The sequence below is a fragment of the Canis aureus genome, chromosome 15 (genome assembly GCF_053574225.1).
Source record: "Canis aureus isolate CA01 chromosome 15, VMU_Caureus_v.1.0, whole genome shotgun sequence".
NCBI classification, from domain to species: Eukaryota; Metazoa; Chordata; class Mammalia; order Carnivora; family Canidae; genus Canis; species Canis aureus.
The window spans coordinates 58,689,978-58,714,076 of NC_135625.1; the positions used below are offsets into that span (position 1 = coordinate 58,689,978).

The 24,099-nt window shown below is 48.7% G+C and overlaps 1 protein-coding gene across 1 annotated transcript in view; it reads right to left on the reverse strand.

Annotated features, from left to right (window-relative positions):
* Positions 1-23,228, reverse strand: part of KIAA1549 (KIAA1549 ortholog) — a 146,061-nt gene extending 122,833 nt beyond the window's left edge. The window contains exons 1-3 of the mRNA XM_077848504.1: positions 23,116-23,228; positions 20,769-21,069; positions 19,909-20,692 (exon numbers count right to left, since the gene is read on the reverse strand). Of these exons, the coding sequence (XP_077704630.1) occupies positions 19,909-20,692; positions 20,769-21,069; positions 23,116-23,228 (1,198 nt within the window). The remainder of the gene's footprint in view (positions 1-19,908; positions 20,693-20,768; positions 21,070-23,115) is intronic.
* Between the last annotated feature and the right edge of the window lie 871 nt (positions 23,229-24,099).

Here is a 24,099-nt window from a genome sequence, read left to right on the forward strand (position 1 = left end):
CTGCCTGTGTCTCTGCCTCTCTCTCTCTCACTGTGTGCCTATCATAAATAAATAAAAAAAATTTTAAAAAATTAGAAATAATTTAAAAAAAAAAAAAGATCTTCAAGTAAGAGGAGAAGGTATGAAGAGAGTTCTGAATCATGATTCAAGAGGAGAAAACACGGCACACCTGGGTGGCTCAGTCGGTTAAGCGTCTGCCTTCAGCTCAGGTCATGAACTCAGGGTCCTGGGATGGAGCCTCACATCGGGCTCCCTGCTCAGTGGGGAGATGCTTCTCTCTCTCCCCATGTTCCTCCCCCAGCTTGTGCTCTCGCTCTCTCTCTCTCTCACACACTTTCTCGTTCAAATAAATAAAATCTTTTTTAAAAAAGAGAAAAAACAGATAAGAGGCAGTGATAAATAACAGGAAGCCCAGCTTTATGAAGTTCAGATTCCCAAACTCACCAAGTCATTATTTATTTATTTGCTCATTTATACAATCATTCATTCGTTCATAGAATCATACTTTCAATCATCCATTTAACAATTCAACAAATGTTTATTGAGAGCTAGGTACAGTGCTAGATGATGAGGATACAAATACACATCTCTATCTTCTAGAAGGTTCCAATTTAGTTAAAAACAACTATTGCACAAAGTAGTCAGTGCTATAATAGGGATGCTCAGGGAGGGATGGTGTCTAAACAATTCTGGAATTTTCAGAAGGCTTCCTGGAGGAGGTGATATCTGGCCTGCCATTTTTGAGAGACAAGTAGAACCAGGCAAATGAGAAGAAAGAGCATTCCAAGCAGAAGGAACATATAGGAACAGCAGGTGCAAAGGCACAGAGGCATAAAAGAAGAGAACATGGTTTCCCTTATGGGCAATGGCCACAGAGCCAAGATGGTATGGTAGGAGCAGAGGCAGAAAACAAGGCAGGAAAGGGGGAAGAGGCCAACCCATTAACACAGGCAGAACAAAGAAAATGAAGATAAACAGGGAGACTGCCATTTGTGGCATCACATTGCCCTTCTGATCAAATGAACCTACTGAACATACTCACCAGGACCAGAGCCAAGAGGCCTATGAAGAACACATGCAGAAATCTAAGGTCAACGACTTTGTGAGAGCAGGTAACTCTGTTGTCCCTTTACTCTCTCTCCTTTATCCACCCTCTACTATTCAGTCTCCTTTCCTCTACTTGTTTGCTCTCCAAGCACCATACATGCTATGGGCATGTACTCATAAGCGTGTCTATATTTATGCACGTATTTCCACATATATATCCACAGGTGCACCTCCGTGTGTACCACTATTGCCCTACACATCTATACACACATTTTTTTATATACTCATGTATCTTTGCATATTTTGTACTTGTGAAAATATCTGTGAATGCATATTTCTGCCTCTGCTCATCTTTGCATGTCTTCCTCTGGATATACAGGCATGTTTATCTCTGATTATAGGTTTGCACATTTGCACCTGCATGACTCACCCATGCAGGCCATGGGAGTAGACGCTCGTTCCAGACTCCCCCAGTCTTGCTGGGGGGAACACTCCCTCCGCCATGGTGCATGATCTAAATACATCTGTCACCCAAGAGACCCGCTCATTCCTGCCCAAGGAATGGGCACCAATCCTAAGCCACAGGCTCTCTCCCCAAAATTTGAACCTTGACAGAATGATAAAAAGGCTGAAATTCATCCTGTTGGCTGTGCCCTGAAGGAAGAGTCTCCAATTCCTACGGTCTGGATCCTGAAGATGCAGGCCCTGGGGCATCTTGTCAAGGCCACAGAAGTAGAAATTGACATATATATATATACACACACACACATATATATATACACACACACACATATATATATGATTATTTATATAACTCCCTAGCTGAAAAGTTCTATGACTCAGGAATTACTTTACAGTCTGTCACATTCGTACCATGATGACAACTTTGCCTGAGACTGTCATTTAAAGCTATATTTCTCTCGTCCCAGTTCACTTTATTGCTGCCTATCATCCCACCACGTCAGCCACTCTTCCTCTCCTGGACCCAGAGGCCCAGCTTCTGCTTAGGAACCCCCAACCAGCATGGGGTGCAGACATTACTGGATCTCTCAGGAGCGATCTAATATGATCCAAACAATGTGGTATGATCCAGAACCTCCTCCTGTCCAGGTAGGTGTACAAGTACCCTATTAAGGAAATACAGATTTGTTTTTGTGCTACTGTTAAAAGTTCTAATACATAGTTTTTGAACCAAACAACCCTAATTGTATTATAAAAACCTGGTGTGTATTAATTCATTCCCTCTCAGCAATTAACCAATCATCAAAACTAAAAGACAGCCACAAATCATGACTCCAAACAACTAGAAAAAGTACCATTCACCCATTCACTCAATCATTCATGTACTAGTATAAGACACTGAGGTGGGCATTATGGAATAAAAAGATGATTCTAATGCAGTTTCCACTACAAGAAAAAGGGAGGGGGGGTGTTCATAGTGCAGAGGCCCAAACTGTACAGGGTGAAAGGTCTTTATATTTATTTCCCATAAAAAGCCTGCAGTTAAAATCCAGATTTAAGGGCACCTGGGTGGCTCAGTGGTTGAGCATCTGCCTTCAGCTCAGGCCATGATCCCGGAGTCCTAGGATCGAGTCCCACATCAGGCTCCCTGCAGGAAGCCTGCTTCTCCCTCTGCCTGCGTCTCTGCTTCTCTCTGTGTCTCATGAACAAATAAATAAAATTAAAAGAAAAACAAACCCAACCCACATTTTATAAATGGAGAAATTCTAACCATTGTTATGATCATTTTTAACTCTGATGTGGGTTATCAGTTATTATAGCATGAACTAGGTCTTGAAAATTTGGTTGCAAAATAAGATTTAAATTTATGTTAAGTTAGAGACATTAATTGTTCCTGATTAGAGGATCCATTAACAAATGTCTTTATAGAGTTATGTAAATTTTACTGTCAAAGAGTCATATGTTGGTTACATTCCTAAGAGCTGACTTGCTGTGTCAAAGGATATGAGCCAACCCCACTTGTAAAGATCACAGACCAACTGCAGGGAACCGTGCCTCTGAATTAGATATGAGCCTTCTTAAACACAGTCTCAAGGACTAACCATTTTCCACTCCAAATGTCATGGCCTCGTGGTTTCGGGTCAGTTCTCTGGACTATAGTGCAGAGATCAAGAAGACTGCTGTTCCCCTGATGTGGATAAGATCTGGTCCGGCTACAGGCTTCAGCTTACACCACAGAACTTAATCCAAGATAGAGGAATCAAAGCAGTTATTAGACCGATGTCCCCACTCCAACTGTCAAAGGTTCATTGGGCCACTGGGGTCCAGGAGAAACAGAATTTGTCCCCTGGAGCCCTGTGGCTTAGGAGATGGTATGATACATCAAAAAATACAGACTAAAATGTTTCCAACACCAGCAAGAGGCTGAACCTCCCAGGCACCTCAGGCTGGAGCCCAAGCAACCAGGCAGGCACCTCACAGTTGATCTGGAACCTTCTGAGATAAAGCTGTCCTTCATACTGAGTGTGCTTTTCTCTAGAAATGCTTTCTAAAGCACTGTAAGACTAGAAAGACATGTGGAGATGTCATCTGGATATTCCAAAGAGATCAAACTATTACGAGGATATACTCCTATGAATCAGTCTCCAAGAACATAAGTGATAAGCACCAGGAAATTGCAGGAGCGTGACAGATCCCGCAGTATGGGCAAATCAAAGGGGTGGATGGGACACTTTGTGTGGTGGTCTCTTCCTCAACCCCCTCATAACCCCAGCCTGTGCAGTTCTGTGGAAAGACTGGCCCCTTACAGGCCACCGGTATGGCCCGAAGAGCAGGAATCATCTGCCCCTCACTCTGATCTGGGTAACAATCAATCCCCACATCCTTCACCCCACCAAAAAGAGTGGAGTCTCTTCTGGGAGGACGAGGATAGGGAAAATCCCATTCTAAGTTCTCCTAGGAGCAGTCCCAAGACTTGACATTTGGCACTTATGGGGTATCTTGACTAAGCACCCAATGAAAGGTCAAAGAACATGTGTAGGATGGACGCGGGGAGTCAGTTACTTGGCACTCTTCTTTTCAAATCTGTGATGAAAATGCTGCTTTCTGGGAGCCACTGGGGACACCCAGTGAGACTGAGGCAGTCACAGCAGTTAGAGAGAACACAGATCCATGAGACTTTTATCATGGGTTCAAAGAGCTGCTCTGGGATCAGCCCCACAGTGTCCCTTCTCTACCTGACAAACCTTGCCACAGAAAACCCCACAGGGCCCCGGGAGGGTGCTGCTGCATACAAATGGGCCTCACCTGCGTGCACCCTTGACCACTCAACAATCCCTTTATAGCTTCCTGCTCTGCCCCTCCTGTGATGATGCACAGATACTACAATTATAAACAACTTTCTTCCTGGAGCCCAAACCGTTCCTACCCCATCGCACTTATGTGATGACCACACCAACAACAAAAAGGAAAAAGAGACAGTCGGACTTTAGCTTCCTCAACAGCATGACCCTCCCAGCCTCACCTGCACCCACCACCTGTCTCAGTGGAAGAGGTACCATCCTTTCCCTCCAAGGAGTCTGAATCCCCCTCTCCCAGGTACTAGCTCTGTGACCTGAGGCAAGTTACTTCATCTCCTCATATGTTGACTTCTTCATCTGTGAAAGGGAGTTCATAATTGTACCTGACATGGTTGTCATCAGGATTAAATAAATTAACACAATGAATACATGTTGAGTGCCTAGAAAATACCCAGCATATGGGAAGTGCACAAGAAGGACAGTTAGCTGTTATAATGCCTTGTGATCATTTATTCCTGTCCACTCTTAGAGTTTCCACCAGTAACTGTTCCTTTCTAGGTCCTCTCCCTTTTCAACTATTTTGTGCTTGTGGTAGGTCATACCCAAAGATGACCGCCATCAATTCATAAGCTTATACTATTCCATCCATCAATGGGTACCTCCTGTTCCCTCCCAACCCCTGAGTCTGGGCTGGCCTGGTGACTTGCTCTGACCAACAATATGCACAAGAGGCAATATTCTGGTTGCTTCTCTGGGTAGCTTTTGAACCCAGGATCTTAAGAGAACTGGCAGCTTCTGCTTCATCCCTCTTGGAAGCCTCTTGCCAAGTATGAAATGCTAGTACCCTGAGACTAACAATGCTTTGAGAAAGCCCAAAACAGTCACATGAGAAAAGAGAGAGAGGGAGGGCATGTGGAGGAGCATCAAGAAACTGCACACATGAGTGACACCCTCTTAAACCTTCCAACCCAATCCCAGTACCAATCACAAGCAGCCAAGTGAGTTACCTCAGTATTGGCTACATGGCAAAGAATCACCCAACTGAGCCTTGTCCCAATTCCTGACCCACAGAATCATGAGAAATAACAGATCACTATTGTTTCGTATCATTCAGTTTTGGGGTGATCTGTTACGCAGCAATGGATAATTAAACAATGCTCCCTTTCAGCACTAAAAGGACGCTCCAATCTTATATCCTGTCTTAAAACAAAATATCCCCCCCAGTTCCTTGATCCTACATCTACCACCAGTTATTGCCTTCTTTTTATCATCACCGTAGTCCTCCATTATAGCACTGGCAACACTGTTGTATAGTTACTTATATATAGGACTGTCTCTCCTGGGATCCCTGGATGGCTCAGCAGTTTGGCGCCTGCCTTTGGCCCAGGGCACGATCCTGGAGTCCCAAGATCGAGTCCCACGTCAGGCTCCCGGCATGGAGCCTGCTTCTCCCTCCTCCTGTGTCTCTGCCTCTCTCTCTCTCTCTCTCTCTCTGTCTATCATAAATAAATAAATCTTTTAAAAAATTAAAAAAAAAAGGACTGTCTCTCCTCCTTGACAGAGCTCATTGAGGGCCATGACTGCCATATTTATCTTAGTATCCCAGCATCTAGCACATGGTGGTGAGCGCTCAAAAAATGTTAGCTGAAGGGGTGCCTGGATGGCAGTCGGGTAAGCATCCAACTCTTGGTTTGGGCTCAGGTTGCGATCTCAGGGTCATGAGCTCCGAGTCAGGCTCCACACTCAGCATAGAGTCTACTTAGGACTCTCTCTCCCTCTACCCTCCCCGCTAAAATAAATAAAGAAATCTTCTTAAAAATAAAATAAAGTTACCTGAAAAATGCACACATGCATGAATGAATGGGACCTCCATATAAATGGTCTACTCTCAGCCACACATTCTGGCACTGTAAACCCCAAGACAAAGACAGAAAAGCTAAATTTCCAGAACTACACCAAATCCAAAAGGTACAGGAAAGAGATAAAGGGAATTATCAGAATGGGGGAGTCCGAAGCCACAAGCTGAAATCCACTGAGATTTGAGGGTTGTTTCTGCAACACAACGTGTCTATCCTGATTAACAGAATACATATTCTACAGTGGTTTTCCTCTCAAGGGGACTTGAACCCTGCAGTTGCAAGAGGGGGAAGAAAAACCTGAAGGCTGTCAATGAGTAAAGTCAATATAAACTGTGATGAAAAAAAAAATAGAACAGTTTCAGGCCTAAAATTTCTGGAAATTATTTAGAAGGTTAAACTTTAACGCCAGACCCAGGCAAGAACTCAAGGTGTTAATACACTGCATTTTATGAAGAACAAAAAAGGCTCAGGGGCATATAAAACAATGGAAGCAGGACAGCCAGGTGCACTGAGTTTGGAACAAGGTATTTATTTTAAGGCATCGACTTCCTCCCACCAAAATTTCAAAGTTAATGAGAAATTGATTTTAAACCAGTGGTATACACCGATTTATTAACAAAGAGAACGTATTACAACCACATGCTTTCCTGTCGGAAACAAGCCACAGAAACAGTGTAGTCGAAACAAAGAAGAAATATCATCAAACCCACAAGGATATGGCCCAGAATATAAGAGAGGAAATGCAGTACAAAAATGTCACTTGGTATTAAGGAAAATGTGATTCTCTGTGCTGGAGGATGGGCGATATAGGTTCCTCAGATTAATTTTAACTTTCTGAATCTTTTTATTTTTAAAACTTATAATTTGTAATCTGCTGGGACCGAACAAAATGACAGCCCCACACAACACTGTAGTGTTCAAAAGGCTGCTTCCTTCATTTCTCTTAGCCAATACAGTGAGCACCCTTTACGTGAGACACTTGGTCCAAGGCACTGAGCCCTGAGTGAAACACATGCACGTGGGATGCTTAGTGTTGGCTCTTACATCACAGGTGCTTCTCTTAGGGAGCCATCCAGAAGGCCGCTTCCCAGGCACATCGGAGTTAAAACAGAAGACTGGGCACCTGGACACCTGGGCGGCTCAGTGGTTGAGCATCTGCCTTCGGCTCAGGTCGTGATCACGGGGTCCTGGGATCGAGTCCCATGTTGGGCTCCCTGCACGGAGCCTGCTTCTCCCTCTGCCTGTGTCTCTTTCTCTTTCTCTCTCATGAATAAATAAATAAAATCTTTAAAAGGGGGCGGAGGGCAGCCTGAGTGGCTCAGCGGTTTAGCACCACCTTCGGCCCAGGGCATGATCCTGGGGACCTGGAATCGAGTCCCATGTCAGGCTCCCTGCATGGAGCCTGCTTCTCCCTCTGCCTGTGTGTCTGCCATTCTCTCTCTGTGTGTCTCTCATGAATAAATAAATAAAATATTTTAAAAGGGGGGGGCAGGGGCTCCTAAAAGCACCAATGAGCTACCTCAGTTGCCTGCTAATATCACCAATCAGGAGGAGGGAACTGTCCCTAGACCAGCAGGGCCTCCCCTCTGTTCTGGGAGGGCAGCCCAACTACTCTGTTGGTGCCATGTTTCTCTTCAGCACAAGATGTAGCCCCAGTTAAAAAAAAAATGTAGCCCCAATAAAGCCTTGTCTGTGCCTCTGACTTTTGGGGTCCGGCCTCATTTCTATCAATGTGTGGGCCCTTGGGCAAGCCTTCCCAGCCAGGGCCACCGATGACCCTGACCGCAGGGCTCTATCCAAAGAGTTCGCTCTACCAAGCAAGCAAAACCCGTGAGTGGGCATTTTAATGGTAGGGATCATGAGAGTCACCCTCTAAGTACGGACCCAGAGCAAACGAGACCCTGCCTGGGGTGCACACCCCCACCTTGGGGGTAGGAAGACTCTTGCTAGTTGTGTGACCTTGAGCAAATAAGTGAACCTCTCTGATCTTTATCATCCCTCTCCCTGGAAGGGATTAATAATAGCACATACCTCCTGTGGTTACTGTATAGACTAAAAACGATACACTGTAAAAAAAAAACAAAAAAAAAACAAAAAAAAAAAACAACCATACACTGTGCCTCCCACAATGTGTGGCACCTGGCTAGCTAGCACTCTGTGATTATTGGGTATTATGATGCCCAGGTCAGCCCCGAGATTTCCGCAGAAGAGAACCAGAGAAGCAGAGCAAAGGGGACCTCAAGGATAGGCCCGAATGCCAATCAATAGTCAAAGAGGGGGTGCCTAGGTGGCTCAGCAGTCGAGCATCTGCCTTTGGCTCAGAGCATGATCGAGTCCCACATCAGGCTCCTTGCATGGAGCCTGCTTCTCCTCCCTCTGCCTATGTCTCTGCCTCTCTTTCTGAGTCTTTCTTGAATAAATAATTTAAAAAAAAAAAAAAGTCAAAGAAATGCATCTTTAAAGGAGCTGTTTTTACCTATGAGTTTGGCAAGTAAAGATTGGTACCAGCCAATAAGATGGAGAAAAGAAGCAAAACAGCCACTCTGATTCATTGCTAGAGAAAATGCAGGCTGCTCCAACCTTTCTAGAGCAATTTGGCAATATGTATCAACATCTAATATATGAATACTGTCGAGTCCAGCAATTCTATTTCTGGGAATTTATCCTAAGGAAATAATTAGAAAAGTATGGAAAGACAGATATACAAAGATGCTCATAGCAGTGTTTTTTATCACAGCAAAAGCTGAAAGCAATATAATTACCCATGAACAGAAAGCTGGTTAAATAAAATATAGAACATCCACAGCATCATACAAAATCATAATGTGGATTTCTATTTCCTGACAAGATTCTAGGATAAAGTGTGAAGTGCAGAAAAGCAAGTTAGCAAACAACATGGCGAGTATCATACCATTACTTTGTATGTGTATGTGCTTTTATGTGTGAACAAGGAGTCTGAAAAGAGAAACACCAAAATGTCATAATGGTTATCTCTGAGTGGTAGGATTTGGGGTGATTTTCACTTTCTATCTTACATCTTTTTGTACCATCTGAATTCATTTAATGTGCAATAAATTTTACATTTTAAGCCTCGTCATATCACTCCTCTGCTCAAAACCCTCCAACTGCTTCCCACCTTCACCTGGAGTAATGCCAAAGTCCTGCAGAGGGCCTCTGACGCTCCATCTCAGCAGCCATTTCCTCGACCCCCAGCACCCACCTGAGGACCTGCTGACCCCCACCCCTACCCACTCTGCTTTGGGCACACTGGCCTCCTCCCCATCCCCCAACACCAGGCACGCTCCCGCCTTTATGCTGGCTACTTCATCTAGTGGGAACACTGTTTCCCCAAATACCTGCTTGGCTCACCCCCTTACCTCCTTCAAATCTTGGATTAAATGCCACTGTTCTGCGTGAGCCATGTCCCTCTCCACCCTCGCCAAATTCATATGCTGAAGTCTTAACCCCCAGTTACCTCAGAACGTGACCTTCTTTGGAAACAGGGTCACTATTAAGGTAATTAGTTAAGATGATGTCCTACTGGGGTAGGATGACCCCAATCCATATTTATGAAAAGGAGAAATTTGAACCCAGACATGCACACAGGGAAATGGCCACATGAGGACCAGACAGGTGCTGCTGCAAGCCAGGCAACAACCAGAAGCTAGAAGAGACACCTGGAAGAGACCCTGCCTTAGCGCCTTCAGAGGGAGCGTGGCCCTGCTGACCTTGACCTGGGCCTTCTGGCCTCCAGAACCATGTGACAATAAGCTGTTCTTTAAGCCACTCAGTTTGTGGCATGTTGTTACGGCAGCCCTGGCACACTGAGACACTCACCTTCTCAGTGAGGCCTTCCTCATGCCCGAGCCCTTTCTCTGCCGGGTTCCTCCCTGGCTCTGACCATCTAGGAACACAGCATACAGTTAACCTCATTCACATCATCCCGACGCCCACCATGGAGCCTGCACAGAGCAGTCACTCAAGAGACATGGGAAGAATAAATGAGCAAGCAGCACAGAAGAAAACAGATATCCTGCCCTGATGAAACTTACTGTCTAGTGGATACAGACAGGGAAAAAACAGACATAGAGAAGATGGCGCTAAGCACTATGGGGAAAACAAAGCAGAGTCGGGAACAAGGAATTAGGAAAGAGGTCGCTGCATTTCTAAAACTCAGTTAGAAAAGGCCTCTCTGACTGCATGGGATCTGAGCAGCCCTGAAGGAAGGGTGTAGTAAACCATGTAGATAATATCAGAGATAAAAATGTTCTCAGCAGAGGCAACAGTACTTACACGTCATCACAATGAACACATATTATATTTATAATCAGGAAAAAAAAACAATAAAGCTATTGTAATCCTGAAAATGCATAAAAATATTTAAAAGCCACATTCCAAGGGCTAGGGAGAAGAATCAGATTGCATAAATTCCTAAGACTAAGACACTATGCAGTCTCCATTTAGGCCCAGGGTGAACACTCCACCCCTTCCCCCAGACCAGGCCCAGAGACCACCCTCTATCATGACTGTCCGGGAGAAAAACATTCAATAACATGAAGATGGTGAGGTGAGGTGAGAGGCAAGATGAGGGAGGATGGGTGAGGTGAGATAGAGGGGAGGGGGTGAGGTGAGGAGTGTGAGATGAGAGGTTAAGGGGGAGGTGAGAGATAAAGGGTGAGGGGAGAGATGAAGACTGAAGGGATAGGTGAGGTGAGAGAAGAGGTAAAGGGTAAGGAGTGAGGTGAGAAGCATGACATGAGAAGTAAAGAGTGGAGTAAGGGGAGGGGTGAGGTAAGGAGTGATGGGTGGGGTGAGGGTTGAGATGAGAGGTAAGGTGAGGGGCAAGGTGAGAGGTGAAGAGCGAGGTAAAGGGTAAGATGAGGGGTAATGGGTGACGTGAGGAGTGAGATGAGAGGAGAGGTGAGAGGCAAGGTGAGAGATGAGATGTGAGGTAAGAGTGAGGTGAGAGGTGAGGGGTGAGATGAGAGATGAGGTGAGGGGTGACGTGAAGCAGTCCTGAGGCAGAGAGGCCTGGCGATCCTAGCTGGTGCCACGAGCCACGTGCAGGAACTGTGACTCCTCTCCTGGCCTCCAGGCCCTGACCTCTGAAGGTCTGCAGAAGCCCTTGCATCCCTGTGTCACCTCAGCCCACCCACCTGTCCCCACTGAATGCCTACTGTGCGCTCCTGCCCTGTCCCCAGTCCACTGTGGCTCCCAGCTCTTACAAGCCTTCACTTCTGCTATCCAACCAGCTGGCTCTGGGGTTGTGTTGTTTTTTTTATATAGTTATAGTTAAAAAAAACAAAACCACACACCATAAAATTCACCATGTTGACCTCCCACTTCCACGTGTACAGTTCAATAACGTACGTATGTTCATGTTGGTTGCGTAACCAACCGATCTTCAGAACTCTCCATCTCGCAGACCGGAACTCTGTCCCCATAAACGCTAGCCCCCCCTTGCCCCCCTCCCCTGAGCCCCTGGTGAGCACCTTCTCCTCTCTGTGTCCCTGATCCCAACAACTCCAGGTACCTCATGCAAGTGGAATCATACAGTGTCTTTTTGTGACTGGCTAATCTCACTTAGCAGGATGTCTAGGTCCAGCCACAGGGCGGCATGTGTTCCCAAAGTCCTTTTTTAAGAAGGAATAATTGCATTGTATGTATAAGCCGCATTTTGTTAAGCCGTCCGGCCGCAGAGGCACCTGGGCTCCTGCCACCTCCACCTCGGCCTTGGCCTTGACACCCGTTTGTCCCACCGATCCCGGCCCCACGTGCTTTCCTGACCCTCGCAGCCAGGAGCCCTGCCTCCTGGGCCCACGGAGAACTTGAGAGACTAGAAGAAAGGCTTCCGAAGGTGCTCAGGCTTGGAGGGGGGGATGCGGAACAGGACCGACGGGGACCCCGCAGCTGGGCATCGAACGCGCTCCTGCTCCTGCTCCTTCCCACCAGTCTCCCAATCAGCTTAAAACCTGCACTGCATTTTGGCAAGTTCAAGACCCCTGGAGAGGGGGCATCTGGGGTGCTCAGTGGGCCCAGGGCGTGATCCTGGGGACCTGGGATCGAGTCCCACATCAGGCTCCCCGCAGGCAGCCTGCTTCTCCCTCTGCCTGTGTCTCTGCCTCTGTCTCTCACAAATAAATAGATTAAAAAAAAAAAAAGAAAAAGACCCCTGGAGAGGGGACATCTGGGTGGCTTAGCAGTTGAACATCTGCCATTGGCTCAGATTGTGATCCCAGAGACCCGGGATGGAGTCCCACATTGGGCTCCCTGTATGGAGCCTGCTTCTCCCTCTGCCCGTGTCTCTGCCTCTCTCTCGCTCTGTGTCTCTCATGAATAAATAAATACATAAAATCTTTAAAAAAAAAAAAAAAAGGGCTCCTGGATAATTAGGTAACAAGCAAAGATCTCTGACATGCATCCAACCTCCAGAGACACCACCATGGCCTAGCAGGCTGGGGCCTCCTAGACCTGGGTGTGCAGGGCCTGGTGGAGCAGCCTCAGGAGAGTGGGGGGAACCCAGAGCCTCTGCCCCTCTAACAAGTTCCCAGGGGTGGCAGGGGCTCAGTGGGCCACCCCTGGAGGAGTAGCAAAAGCCCAGCGACTTGCCACCAGTTCCCACCTGTCCCCTGGGCTTTGCCCACATTCCTCAAAGCTGGCTCCAGAACGGGCTTGTTTCGGGGCTGAGGCTTCCCTCTTTGAAAGCTCCCCAGCAGCACTCACCCAGGGTGTGAAGGCAGCGCTTCCACAGGCCCCAACAGGAGACAGGAGAACAAAGAAAGAAGCAAGGAGGGTTTCTAAAGGACTCCCCGGGCTGGGCACTGCCCCCATCACCCAGGCAGCCTCCTCCGGGACCCACCTGGCAGAGACTTGCCAGGAGAACAGTCACCCGCTCCCTCCCCACCCAGGGCTGTGGAGGGGCAGGCACGCACAGCCTTCACCTAGTCTCCATTTCTTCTGGAAGCCAGCTGAATTTTCTCAAGCCCCCAGTGCCACCCTTGCTTGCCATCCTCCCGAAAGACGGTCTTGTCTTCTCATGGCACCCGGGTGGCTCAGCGGTTGAGCGGCTGCCTTTGGCCCAGGGCATGATCCTGGAGACCCAGGATCAAGTCCCGCATCGGGCTCCCTGCATGGAGCCTGCTTCTCCCTCTGCCTGTGTCTCTGCCTCTCTCTCTCTGTGTCTCATGAATAAACAGATAAAATTTAAAAAAAAACCCTGGAGAGGGGACCTCTGGGTGGCTCAGCAGATGAGCATCTGCCAATGGCTCAGATCGTGATCCTGGGTCCTGGAGTCAAGTCCTGCATTAGGCTCCCCACAGGGTGCTTGCTTCTCCTTCTCTGTCTCTGCCTGTGTGTCTCTCATGAATAAATAAATTTAAAGAAAAGATCATCTTGTCTATCTCTCTCCACAAAGCAACCCTCCTCAATGCCTCTAACTCCAAATGAAGCTATTTCTCCCTCCTGCCCCCTTTCCACCACAAGGGGCCCTTACCTTTCCACCCACTCTTTTACCACCCCCTGGCTTCCTGCCTTATTTCACTTCTTAATCAAACACCCCCCCACACACACACTCCTCCCCAAAGTGGAAGGTGGCCCTCTGTCAGTTGCTGGTCTGTCACCACGAGGCGCACCCTAGGGTTGAAAAACCTGTGTGCACTGACCCTCCATCTAAGGAGGGTACAACTCAGTCTTCAAATCTTGAGCTCCCGAGGGAGGGCAGGGAGACCCTAGGCACTTGGAGGGGCTGCAGATGCTCAGTATAGCAGTGATTTACCAACTGGTATGGCGTTATTCCAGTATTTTCACAACCAGCCAAATGTCCCTAATGAATGAATGGGTTACACATCAGGTCTGGGCACCTGGGTGGCTCAGTGGTTGAGCATCTGCCTTTGGCTCAGGTTGTGATCCCGGGATCCTGGGATCGAGTCCGGAAGGAGGGCGCCAGCTTCTCCCTCTGCCTGTGTCTCTACCTCTCTCTGTGTCTCTCATGAATACATAAATTGAATCTTAAAAAAAAAAAAAAAAAAAGGGGAAATCAGTGCAGGTCTAAAGAATCATTCTGTTTTGAAGTTGCCTAGTCAAATGCAATAGGGCTCTTGCCCACTATTCACACAGACTGAGTCCCTCAGGTGGGTGCATCTCAAGGTCTCTGAAGATCTGGAATGGCTCCAGAGTAGTCTGGGCTGACTCAGGCCCCGGTGATCCAACACCACTTCTCCCCAGTTGGGACAGGAGGCACTATCTCTAGCTCCGTGCTTCCCAAACTTCAAGCGTAGGTACGAAATCAACAGAGGACCTGTGAAAATGCAGATTCAGACTCAGAACGTTTGGGGTAGGACCTGATATTCTGGATTTCCAACAAGCTACCAGATGGTGACGATGCTGCAGGTCTGTGGCCACACTTTAATGGTTAAGTAGCAAGCTCAGATTTTCACTAATGAGGAGAAGCAATGCTTGAAGCTATAAGCCGCAGCACTAGCATACCTAAGGCATTATCAATGAAAGTGGATAAAAGGAGGAGACAAAAAGAAAAAATGAGAGAGTAAAGTATGTGTCCCAGGAGTGGGGATGCAGAAGGGAAGAGTAGAGGAGGATTAAAATGAAGAAGGGCAACCCAGGTGGCTCAGCGATTTAGCACCGCCTTCGGCCCAGGGTGTGATTGTGGGGACCCGGAATCGAGTCCCATGTCGGGCTCCCTGCATGGAGCCTGCTTCTCCCTCTGCCTGTCTTTGTCTCTCTGTCTCTCTCTCTCTCTCTCTGTCCCTCATGAATAAATAAATATTTTTTTTAAAAGTATTTAAAGAAAAAAAGATGAACTGCCTTTAGCAAGTCCCTGGACATCTACAGGACAGGCAGACAGTGCTACAAACATTCAACAGACACAGGACTGTCCCTCTCTATAACAAGTGTATTCCACGGTACCCAACATGTGAACATGAAATATAAGAGCTAAAAGGGAATTTAAAGATCGTCTCAGCGACCCCTTCTTACACTGCTGAAGAAGCCCAGAAGCAGGTAACTGGCCCACAGTCGCAAAGCAAGTTATCAGCAGAGAAGGGCACACCTGGGTCAGCTAGCTCACAGTTCAATGGGCCCTCCAACAAATCATCCCACTCAAGCACAAGAGATCAGTCACTGGGAGGTGCAGATGAAAGGTGGGTGGTCACAACTTGGAAACAAATTAGATCAGTTACAGCAGCATCTTCCCATCTGAGAGAACCAACCTAGTGTAATTCTAATTACAGTAACTAGCTGCCTCAAGCACCCAGGGCACTGATAGAAAACCTGTGGCTCCCAGGTCCCTGGTGAGTTTTAACAACTCCCTGGCTGGGTTCTGTTTTCAGGATTAAGTGAGGCATTTCCTGAAAGGCGGCAGCAGCTGTTCCCCAGTGGCCAGGACTGAGAATTTAAAATGAAGTCCTCCATGCCCTTTGACTCCCAACCCAAAGAAAAAACAAAGCAAACAAGATAGAACAAACAACTGCAACAACACAATTTTAAATCAATTGTTCTAATAGTGAAAAGGCGACTGCAAGATATTAAAGGGTGTGTCCCCCAAAATGCTATTAATTTTCAGTTACTGGGCGTACAGTCTCTAGATCAGAGGTTCTAAAGTTTAAAGTGCCTAACAATCAGCGGTGAACTTGTTAAAAATGAAGATTCCCAGGCACCACCACCAAAGATTCTAATATAAATGGTGGGCCCCAGAAATCTAAATTCTTTTTTTAATTTTTTTTTATTTTTTTTTTATTTTTATGATAGTCACACACAGAGAGAGAGAGAGAGAGGCAGAGACACAGGTGTTGGGAGAAGCAGGCTCCATGCACCGGGAGCCCGATGTGGGATCCAATCCCCGGTCTCCAGGATCACGCTCTAGGGCAAAGGCAGGCGCGGTTCAGGCGCTAAACCGCTGCGCCACCCAGGGATCCCCTAATGTTATTGATGCCGGAGGGCTAGGCAATCACACTTTTGAAACATTTAAAGTCTTTGTTCAAAAAAATAAACAAAAAAAATAAAAAAAAATAAAGTCTTTGTTCATAGGCTACTAAACTACTCAAAAAGTACAAATGTTCACGTCAAAATGGCTAATAATAAAAAAATGGCTAATAATAAAGAAGTACATGAAGATACAAACTTAACATGCCATGAGAATAAATGCAATGAAAGAAGTTACAGAAAGAAAAGCAAAACAGCAAATTTTGCTAATCAAAATACTCAAAACTTCTGATTTTCTAAATTATATACAATCGAAGAGAAAATCCATTGGAAGGGGGGAAATGCAACAAACAGGAGAGAAAGAGTTGCTATCCGTAACATATAAAGATTTAAATATATGCCCAAAACATACACATGAGCAAAAACACAGAAAAAATTCACAGCATACAAATACAAAATAAACCAAAAAGCAGCCAACCCAAAATAAAAAAAAAAAACTAACAGATTACAAATTTATTCTACAAGAGTTTTAAAAATAATATCCCATGCTGATGATGATGAAGTGAAACAGGCCATGGCATAAATTGCTAAGGTCAGCCTTACAGCTTTACAGAAAAAGTTGATTCTGTCAACAACCACTTACAGAGCATCTAACAGGCACCCAGTACACTAAACATGCAAAGATTCAGCCCGGTGGGTCTTAGATTTAAATTGCATTCTAATCTCCTTTTAGAAATGTATGCTAAACACACACACACACACACACACACACACACGCAAAGAAATACAAAGCCTTATCTACATAGCTATTCATCATAGCATTATTTATAACAGTCAAAAAAGATGGAAATAAAAGAACAATTAAGGAAATTATTAGGATGGAACACTGTGTTTTCATACACTATTTAATGATAGGAAAATGCTAAAGTTAAATATTGAGTGAAAAAATTAATGAAATTGTGCATATAATTCAATTTGCACTTTTTAAATGTTAACAAAGAAAAGAACTACGTGTTATCTACGGATTGTGGGATTATGGGTACCTGTTTTCTGTACCTTCTAGTAACTCCAAATTCTCTGCAAAGTTACCAACTTCATAATAAGTATTATTTTAAGAAAGATTTATCCCTGAATGAGATGAAGAAAAGGAGAGCACAGTTCTTTCTGTACACTGTGGAGGTACAATCGCCTAAAAAAAATCCAGTCAAAAGCAAGTCCAAAGTACTCCAAGTTGTTTCCACAACAGTGAACAGTCAAGACCAAACTTATAAATGTTTAAACAAACCAAAAAAAGGGCACATTCAAGCTGAATGAAATAGAAATAGACAAGAAATTGATAAAACACAGAAATTTAAATAAAGACCAAAATGAGAGGACCCACTGAAAGGTGGTGGACTCCATTTAACGGAAGTCAACAAGGAAAAAGAAGCCTGCGGAAGGAGGAGATCCTTCCAGCCAGCCACGAAAGGGACGGCCGCCTGGCCCGGGAAATCCCACACAGGGTTAAGACAGGCCATTTTCTGAATAAGGCTTTTTAGAAAGAGAACCACCACAGGCTGGGTTCTGCAAGCCTCCCCCAAACCTCACTCTGATGGTGAAAAGAGCGCGCTCAGGATGGGGAGCCAGAGGGTCCTAGTGGCACAGAGAGGACACGTGGGCCAACCTCTGCCCAGGATCAAGCAGCACTCGCCCGGCCGGGTCTCCTCCATCCGGAAGCTACCCTCCACGCCGACGGCTCCGCACAGCCTTCCAGCAGTGGGTTAGGGGCCACCTTTAAGATGTTCTTCTCTAAGAACACCTTAGATCTTAGATCCCCTTAGGTGCGAGGATCTGCACCTGCTCTGAGTTTCCAACTGGATCCCTGAGGACAGATGCGGTGTCCTCCACTGGTTCACGTGCTATTCTATGACCCGTCCTGGAAGGAACTATCCAAACCGGAGGAGCGCAATCCGCTAATGAGCGAAAGGACCAAGTCTCCACTTCTGGGATGTCAGCTCTAGTGCCGAAATAGGACGAATTTCATGTGTCCGGGTTGAATATTTGTACTGGGGGTTGATGGGAGCCAGAAACAACTTCTAAAGGCAAGAAACTTCCAGAGGGGCAGGGCAAACAGCTGCACTATACACTTTCAACGTATCGAAAGAATTACCTATTCTCTCTGCAACACCTGCAGAGTGTCCAGTGGGCCACATTCCCACGGGGAAGCTGTGCAGAAGCGAAGTGCACAGTTTGGAATCAAACTAACCTGAACTCCTGAATTCTTAGTCTCCTCATCTGTAAAACGGGGCTAATCATGCCGAACTCCTGACATGACTGGGTCATGTCTATGAAATGCAGCATCTGGCACAGAGGAAGCACTCAAGAGATGGAAACGAATAGTGTGCCGATTCGTGTGCCAGTGCCAGTGTGTCGGGTCCCCTCGCAGGCGAGTCCATTAGCATCAGCTGGGCCCCCAGCTCTGCTGTGGCTCCTTGAGGCCGAGTTCCACCCCGCTGCGGGGAAATCTCGGGGCGGGGGCTCAGGTGTGCATAAGCCTACAGGCCACAGGGCCGCAGGGTGTCACGGCAAACCAGGAGTCTGCACCAGCGACCTTGACCAAGCCAATTCTCCATAAGAGGAGTGGTTCCACTCCATGATCCGTGAAGTCCCTTCCAGTGTCTCTACTGTACCATTCCCTGTGTGGCACTGCTGATCATTCCGACAGGGATGTCCAGGGGACACCCTCAAATGCGTTCCATTTCCTTCCAAAGCCACTTGGCAGTCCTCTGGCCCTGCTCCCGCGAAGGGAGGATTTGGAGGAGCTTCCATGGCTCGGTTTGTGTTCACTGTGCAGCAGCTCGCCACCCAGGGCTGCTCCTTCCACCTTTCCTTCTCTGCCCCCAACAAAGTGGTCGAGTGTGTGTGTGTGCTGGGGCGGCCACTGGCTTAGAGTGCGTCAGCTCAGAGATGGTTTCCAGACCATCCTGTGTGTGTGTGTGTGTGTGCGCTCAGGGTGGACAAATAAACATTTCAGAGAAGCAATATGAATTAAATCATTTCAACAACAAAACCCGCCCACATGCTCCTTCCTAAATGATGCCTCTTAATTCCATGCTGAGGAGGAGTCAGTAAACTGCCTCTGTTATAAAGCCACCCTTACCCCTTTCATGCCCTGACACTTCAGAATCACAATATTTTCACACTCTATTGTACTGATGCCTTTGCAGAAGTAATAGCACTAGCTGTTTCCCTGGAAAGATGCACGGCCAGGGCGCTTTCCAAGAGATTTTCTTTGAATGTTCTTTGTGTCCTGGCGCACTGGGGGACACGGCCAGCCGGCCTGCATCTGGGGGACGCGGGGCTACTCGGAGTAATGCACTAGTGTTCTTAAAGCCCCCACCCCCCCTCCAGGGAACGTACCCCTTCGCCCCTACAATGAAGTATCCCCAAACATTCGACAGACCACACGGATCCAGCCATGCCCCCAGATAACAACCCCGGCGCCCGCATTTTGCAGAGAAAATAAAGGCACCTTCGGGGAAGCCACAGACCCGCCTCGGGCTCCGTGAATAGCAGGAGAGCTTTAGCAGACCTTTAGCAAGACCGGCCGGAATCCGTTCCCTTTCTCGTTCTATTTTCGCCGCGCCTTTCATTTGCTGGGCCCGAGAAGAATGGAAAAGCATCTCCAGAAAGGAGGGCTGGGGAGCGGTGGAGAATAAAAGAGGGCGGGCGGGGAAAGCAGGATTTTTTGAAAATAACAGCGATTTAAAAAACGGGGGGGGGGGGGGAGAGGCAGGGTCGCGGCCGAGGGTCGCGGCGGGGCTTACCTGGGGCGCACGAGGCCGGCCGCGCCAGCAGGAGCAGCAGCAGCAGCAGCCGCCGCCGCAGCCAGAGGCCGGGGAGCAGCAGCCCGGGGCGGCGGCGGGCGCGGAGGGCGGAAGGGCCGCGGCCGCTCGGCCCCGGGAGCAGCGCGACCCCGGCGCGGGGCTTCCCCTCCATGGCCGCGCCTCGGCGTCGGCGCCGCGCCCCCGGCGGTCCCGGCCCGGCCTCGCGGCGCGGCGCTCTCGGGCCCGGCAGGGGCGGCCGCTGCGGCTGCGGCGGGGACGGGGACGGGGACGGGGACGGGGACCGGGCGCCGCGCACCGGCGCGGAGGGAGGCCGGCGAGGCGGGGGCGGGGGCGGGGGCGGGCCGGGCCGGGGCCGGATCGGCGGACGGGGGCCGCCAGCCGCACGCCGGCCTCGCCGCTCCGCCCCCTCCGGAGCCTCGGGGCGCTGCTCGGCGACGCGCGGGCCCGGGCGCGGGGAGGCGAGCACCCCCTCCCGGCCGGCCGGGCGCCTGCTGCCTGCTGCCTGCCGCTGCGCGCGGGGCGGCGGCGGGGCTCCCCGGCACCCGCCTCCCGGGAGGGGGCGCGCGGGGGCCGGGAGCGCGGGAGCCGCGGGAGCCGCACCCCCGGGGGCGCCGGGACGCACGGGCCTCCGGGTCCTGGCCGGGCGCGGGGCGGCAGGTGCGAGGGGGCGCCCGGCCCTCCCTCCGCGAGGCCCGCCGTGCAGCCCAGGGGTGGGACGAGCGCGCGGCCGCAGCCGTCCTTGCTCCCGCCTGTCCGGGTGGCTCTGGAAGCCCCGGGAGCCCCGCAGCCCCGCAGCCCCGCAGCCCCGCAGCCCCGCAGCCCCGCAGCCCCGCGCGCACGTAGGAGGCCTCCGGGAGGCGCCTGCCGAGCCGGCCGCGGAGCTGCCGGGAGGGCGCACGGCCAGGCCCCGCCAGGGAGAGCGGCTCTCCTTGGGGACAGTGCCCGGTGTCCGAGGAGAGGCGTCTGGGGGTGGACGGGGAACCGAGGAAAGCCGACGAGGGACTGGACGTTTGGGGAGCACCTGCTGCGTGCCAGGCGTCGACCTCTGAAGACACCTGCTGACGGAAGGGCCGCGCCCAACGTGCAATTGGCGATTTGGGATCTTTGCCTCCTGTTAGGATGCTCGCACCAGGCCGGGGACTTAAAGGTGTGAGTCGGGGACACTATTGTCTGGGAAACTATAGGGGTTGGTGGAAAATGTGGATCACCTCCGATGACCAAAGGGCCCCGGCTGCGCTCCACCTGGGTTCCTCTGCTAGGCCCAGGCGCGCAGCTCCAACCCACCCAGGCACCTCGGCCCCTGGGGACGTGGAGAATCAGTAATAGCCCTTCCTCCGAAGCAGGCTGCAGCACCCTCCCAGAAGTACCCACCTGTTAGCTTCACGGAAGATGGTTGACAATAAAAAGTTAAAGATAGCTCTTGTCGATGTTCTCTTTTGTTGTTGTTATTGTTGTTGTTTAAGGTTTTATTTATTTATTCAGGAGGGACACAGAGAGAGGCAGAGATATAGGCAGAGGGAGAAGCAGGCTCCCCATGGGGAGCCCAATGTGGAACTCGACCCCAGGACCCTGGGATTACATCCTGAGCCAAAGGCAATCCATCAACCACTGAGCCACCCAGGTGCCCCTCTTGTTGATGTTCCTGATTTGTCTTGTGCTTAATTATGCTTCCCCATCATAAGCAGCAGCCGTTCTTAACAACTGATTCCCCACCAGCTTGCGAACGGAGGATCTTGCATACCTTGCCTTCAGCCCGCAATCACCAGGTTGAGTAGCCCTGTGAAAACACTGCCTATTCAGGCACATCTGGCCCGGGATACCCTGGCCCTAGACCTAGGACGTCTTGTTCGTGCCTTTCTTCACCCTCTGAACTCATTGTATGAACACATCACTTGCCTCCAAACCACTGCCTTGAGGTGATCCTTATATTGTCTTATCCTATTGTATTATCTTTTATGAATTGACCCTCTGCCTCTCCAACCAAATTAATACGAAGTTCGAAGATGGTGTCATCCTGCTTGGGAATTCCCACAGCACTGGTAAAACGCTCATTATACATTTGTTGACTTGAGCCAGAGTATCCACCTGCCCAGGGAAGTGGTTCAACCTTTCAGATTTGGCTCCAGTCTGCGGTAAGCTCGCACCTACACTCGTACCCAGGTCCTAGAGGAAGAAGGCTCCCTCTCAATTCAGAAAAAAATAAAATGTTTGCTGAGCCGTAAAGAAGGGATTGACATCCGTGGGAAATAAAAATTGCAACTTTGAGATATTAGAAATGACTCAAGGTCACCAACTCTCTATAGAAAGACCCCTAGGAAGGGAGAAGAAATGTGTGGGAAATACCAGAAAGGGAGACAGAACATAAAGACTCCTAACTCTGGGAAACGAACTAGGGGTGATGGAAGGGGAGGAGGGCGGGGGGTGGGGGTGAATGGGTGACAAGCACTGAGGGGGACACTTGATGGGATGAGCACTGGGTGTTATTCTGTATGTTGGTAAATTGAACACCAATAAAAATAATTTTATTAAAAAAAGAAAGACCCCTAGGGTCTCCTAGTTTCCAAGCTCTGAAGGCATAAAACTGAATGTTACCTCTGTTAGGAGTGAATGCATTCTGCTGGAGTGTCTAAGAAGATGTCTCCTGGGGCTCTAACCATCCAGCTAAGCGGGTTGTGTGGTATGTAAGTCCAAGACAGAGTGAGTGGTACAAGTACGGGCATATGCATGCCCCCACATGTGTAGACATGTGCACCCATGCACACTTCTGTCTGAGAAGAGAGATTAAGACAAGGCCTTGGGGCATTCAGACCAAATGATGCAAAAAAACAAACTGCAGCAAACACTTCTGAGCACCTTCTATGACCTGTTAGTGCTGGGGGGAGGCTGTAAAAGAAGATGGAAATAGTGATTTTGGAGATTACCTCATACAATTTTCGTTGTATAGATAAACAAATCAGAGAGATTAGTTTATTTACCTGGGGCTGAGCTCCAGCTAGAATTCTCCTGTCCTGTTTTCCAGTAAAATACAATCTCTCCCGGGAGGAGGGGGGAATTAGCCTGGGTCCTCGAAAGGTTTGCTGTCTGGTTTGGGGAGGGAGAGAGTTAGGATCAGTGCCACCCTTAGACCTAGGCACAATGGGCCCCAGATTTCGGGAGGCCCCCAGAGTGGGTCTCCTCCAACTGCACCTCTCCCCGCAGGACAAGGAGTCTGAGAAGCCAAAGGAACACCCCACCAAGAGCCCACATCCCTCCATGGTCTGGTACCCACGACCCCAGAATTCCCTGCCAGCTGGCCCCATGCTCACTTTCAGGGCCTACATGGCCCCTTCCTTCCAAAGTCCACGGGGTGTCTGGTCCCAAGAGGCAGCTGTAGGTAGTTGTTTGCAGGGGAATGATGGAACTCAGACATGAAGGTAGGGTGAGAGGAACACGTGAAGCCCAAATGAATAAAGCCAAGAACCAGGAGTGGGAAGAGATAGTAGAACAAGCTCCATATTCATATTTATATGACTTGGCTGCCATACTATTGCTCAGAACTTCAAGGAGTCTGGGAATTCTGCTTTTAGTTTCTTGGGTGTTTTTTTTTTTTAAGATTTTATTTATTCATGAGAGACAGAGAGAGAGAGTGAGAGAGAGAGAGGCAGAGACAAAGGCAGATGGAGAAGCAGGCTCTATGCAGGGAGCTCAACGCGGGACTGGATCCCAGGTCTCCAGGATCACAACCCAGGCCGAAGGTGGCACCAAACCAATTGAGCCACCTGAGCTGCCTGTTTTGTTTTGTTTTGTTTTGTTTTTAAGATTTTATTTATTTACTTGAGGGAGAGAGAGGGGGATAGAGAACAGAGGGAGAGGGAGAAGCAGATTCCCTGCTGAGCAATGGGCCTGATGCAGGGCTCCATCCCAGGACCCCAAAATCACAACCTGAGCCAAAGGCAGCTGCTTAGCCGACTGAGCACCCAGGTGCCCCTCTGCTTTTGAAGCTAGCCTACCAGTTCGTTACGAAGGAATGTTCATCAAGGGTGGGTGGTAATATTTAATAGATTGCTTGTGTGGCATATAACTTTCTGATATTTTAACGAATGCTATGTGAGCCTCCCATTGTATTTTTGACCTAGGCCCCTTCATTCTTTTTTTTTTTTTTTAAGATTTTATTTGTTTATTCATGAGAGA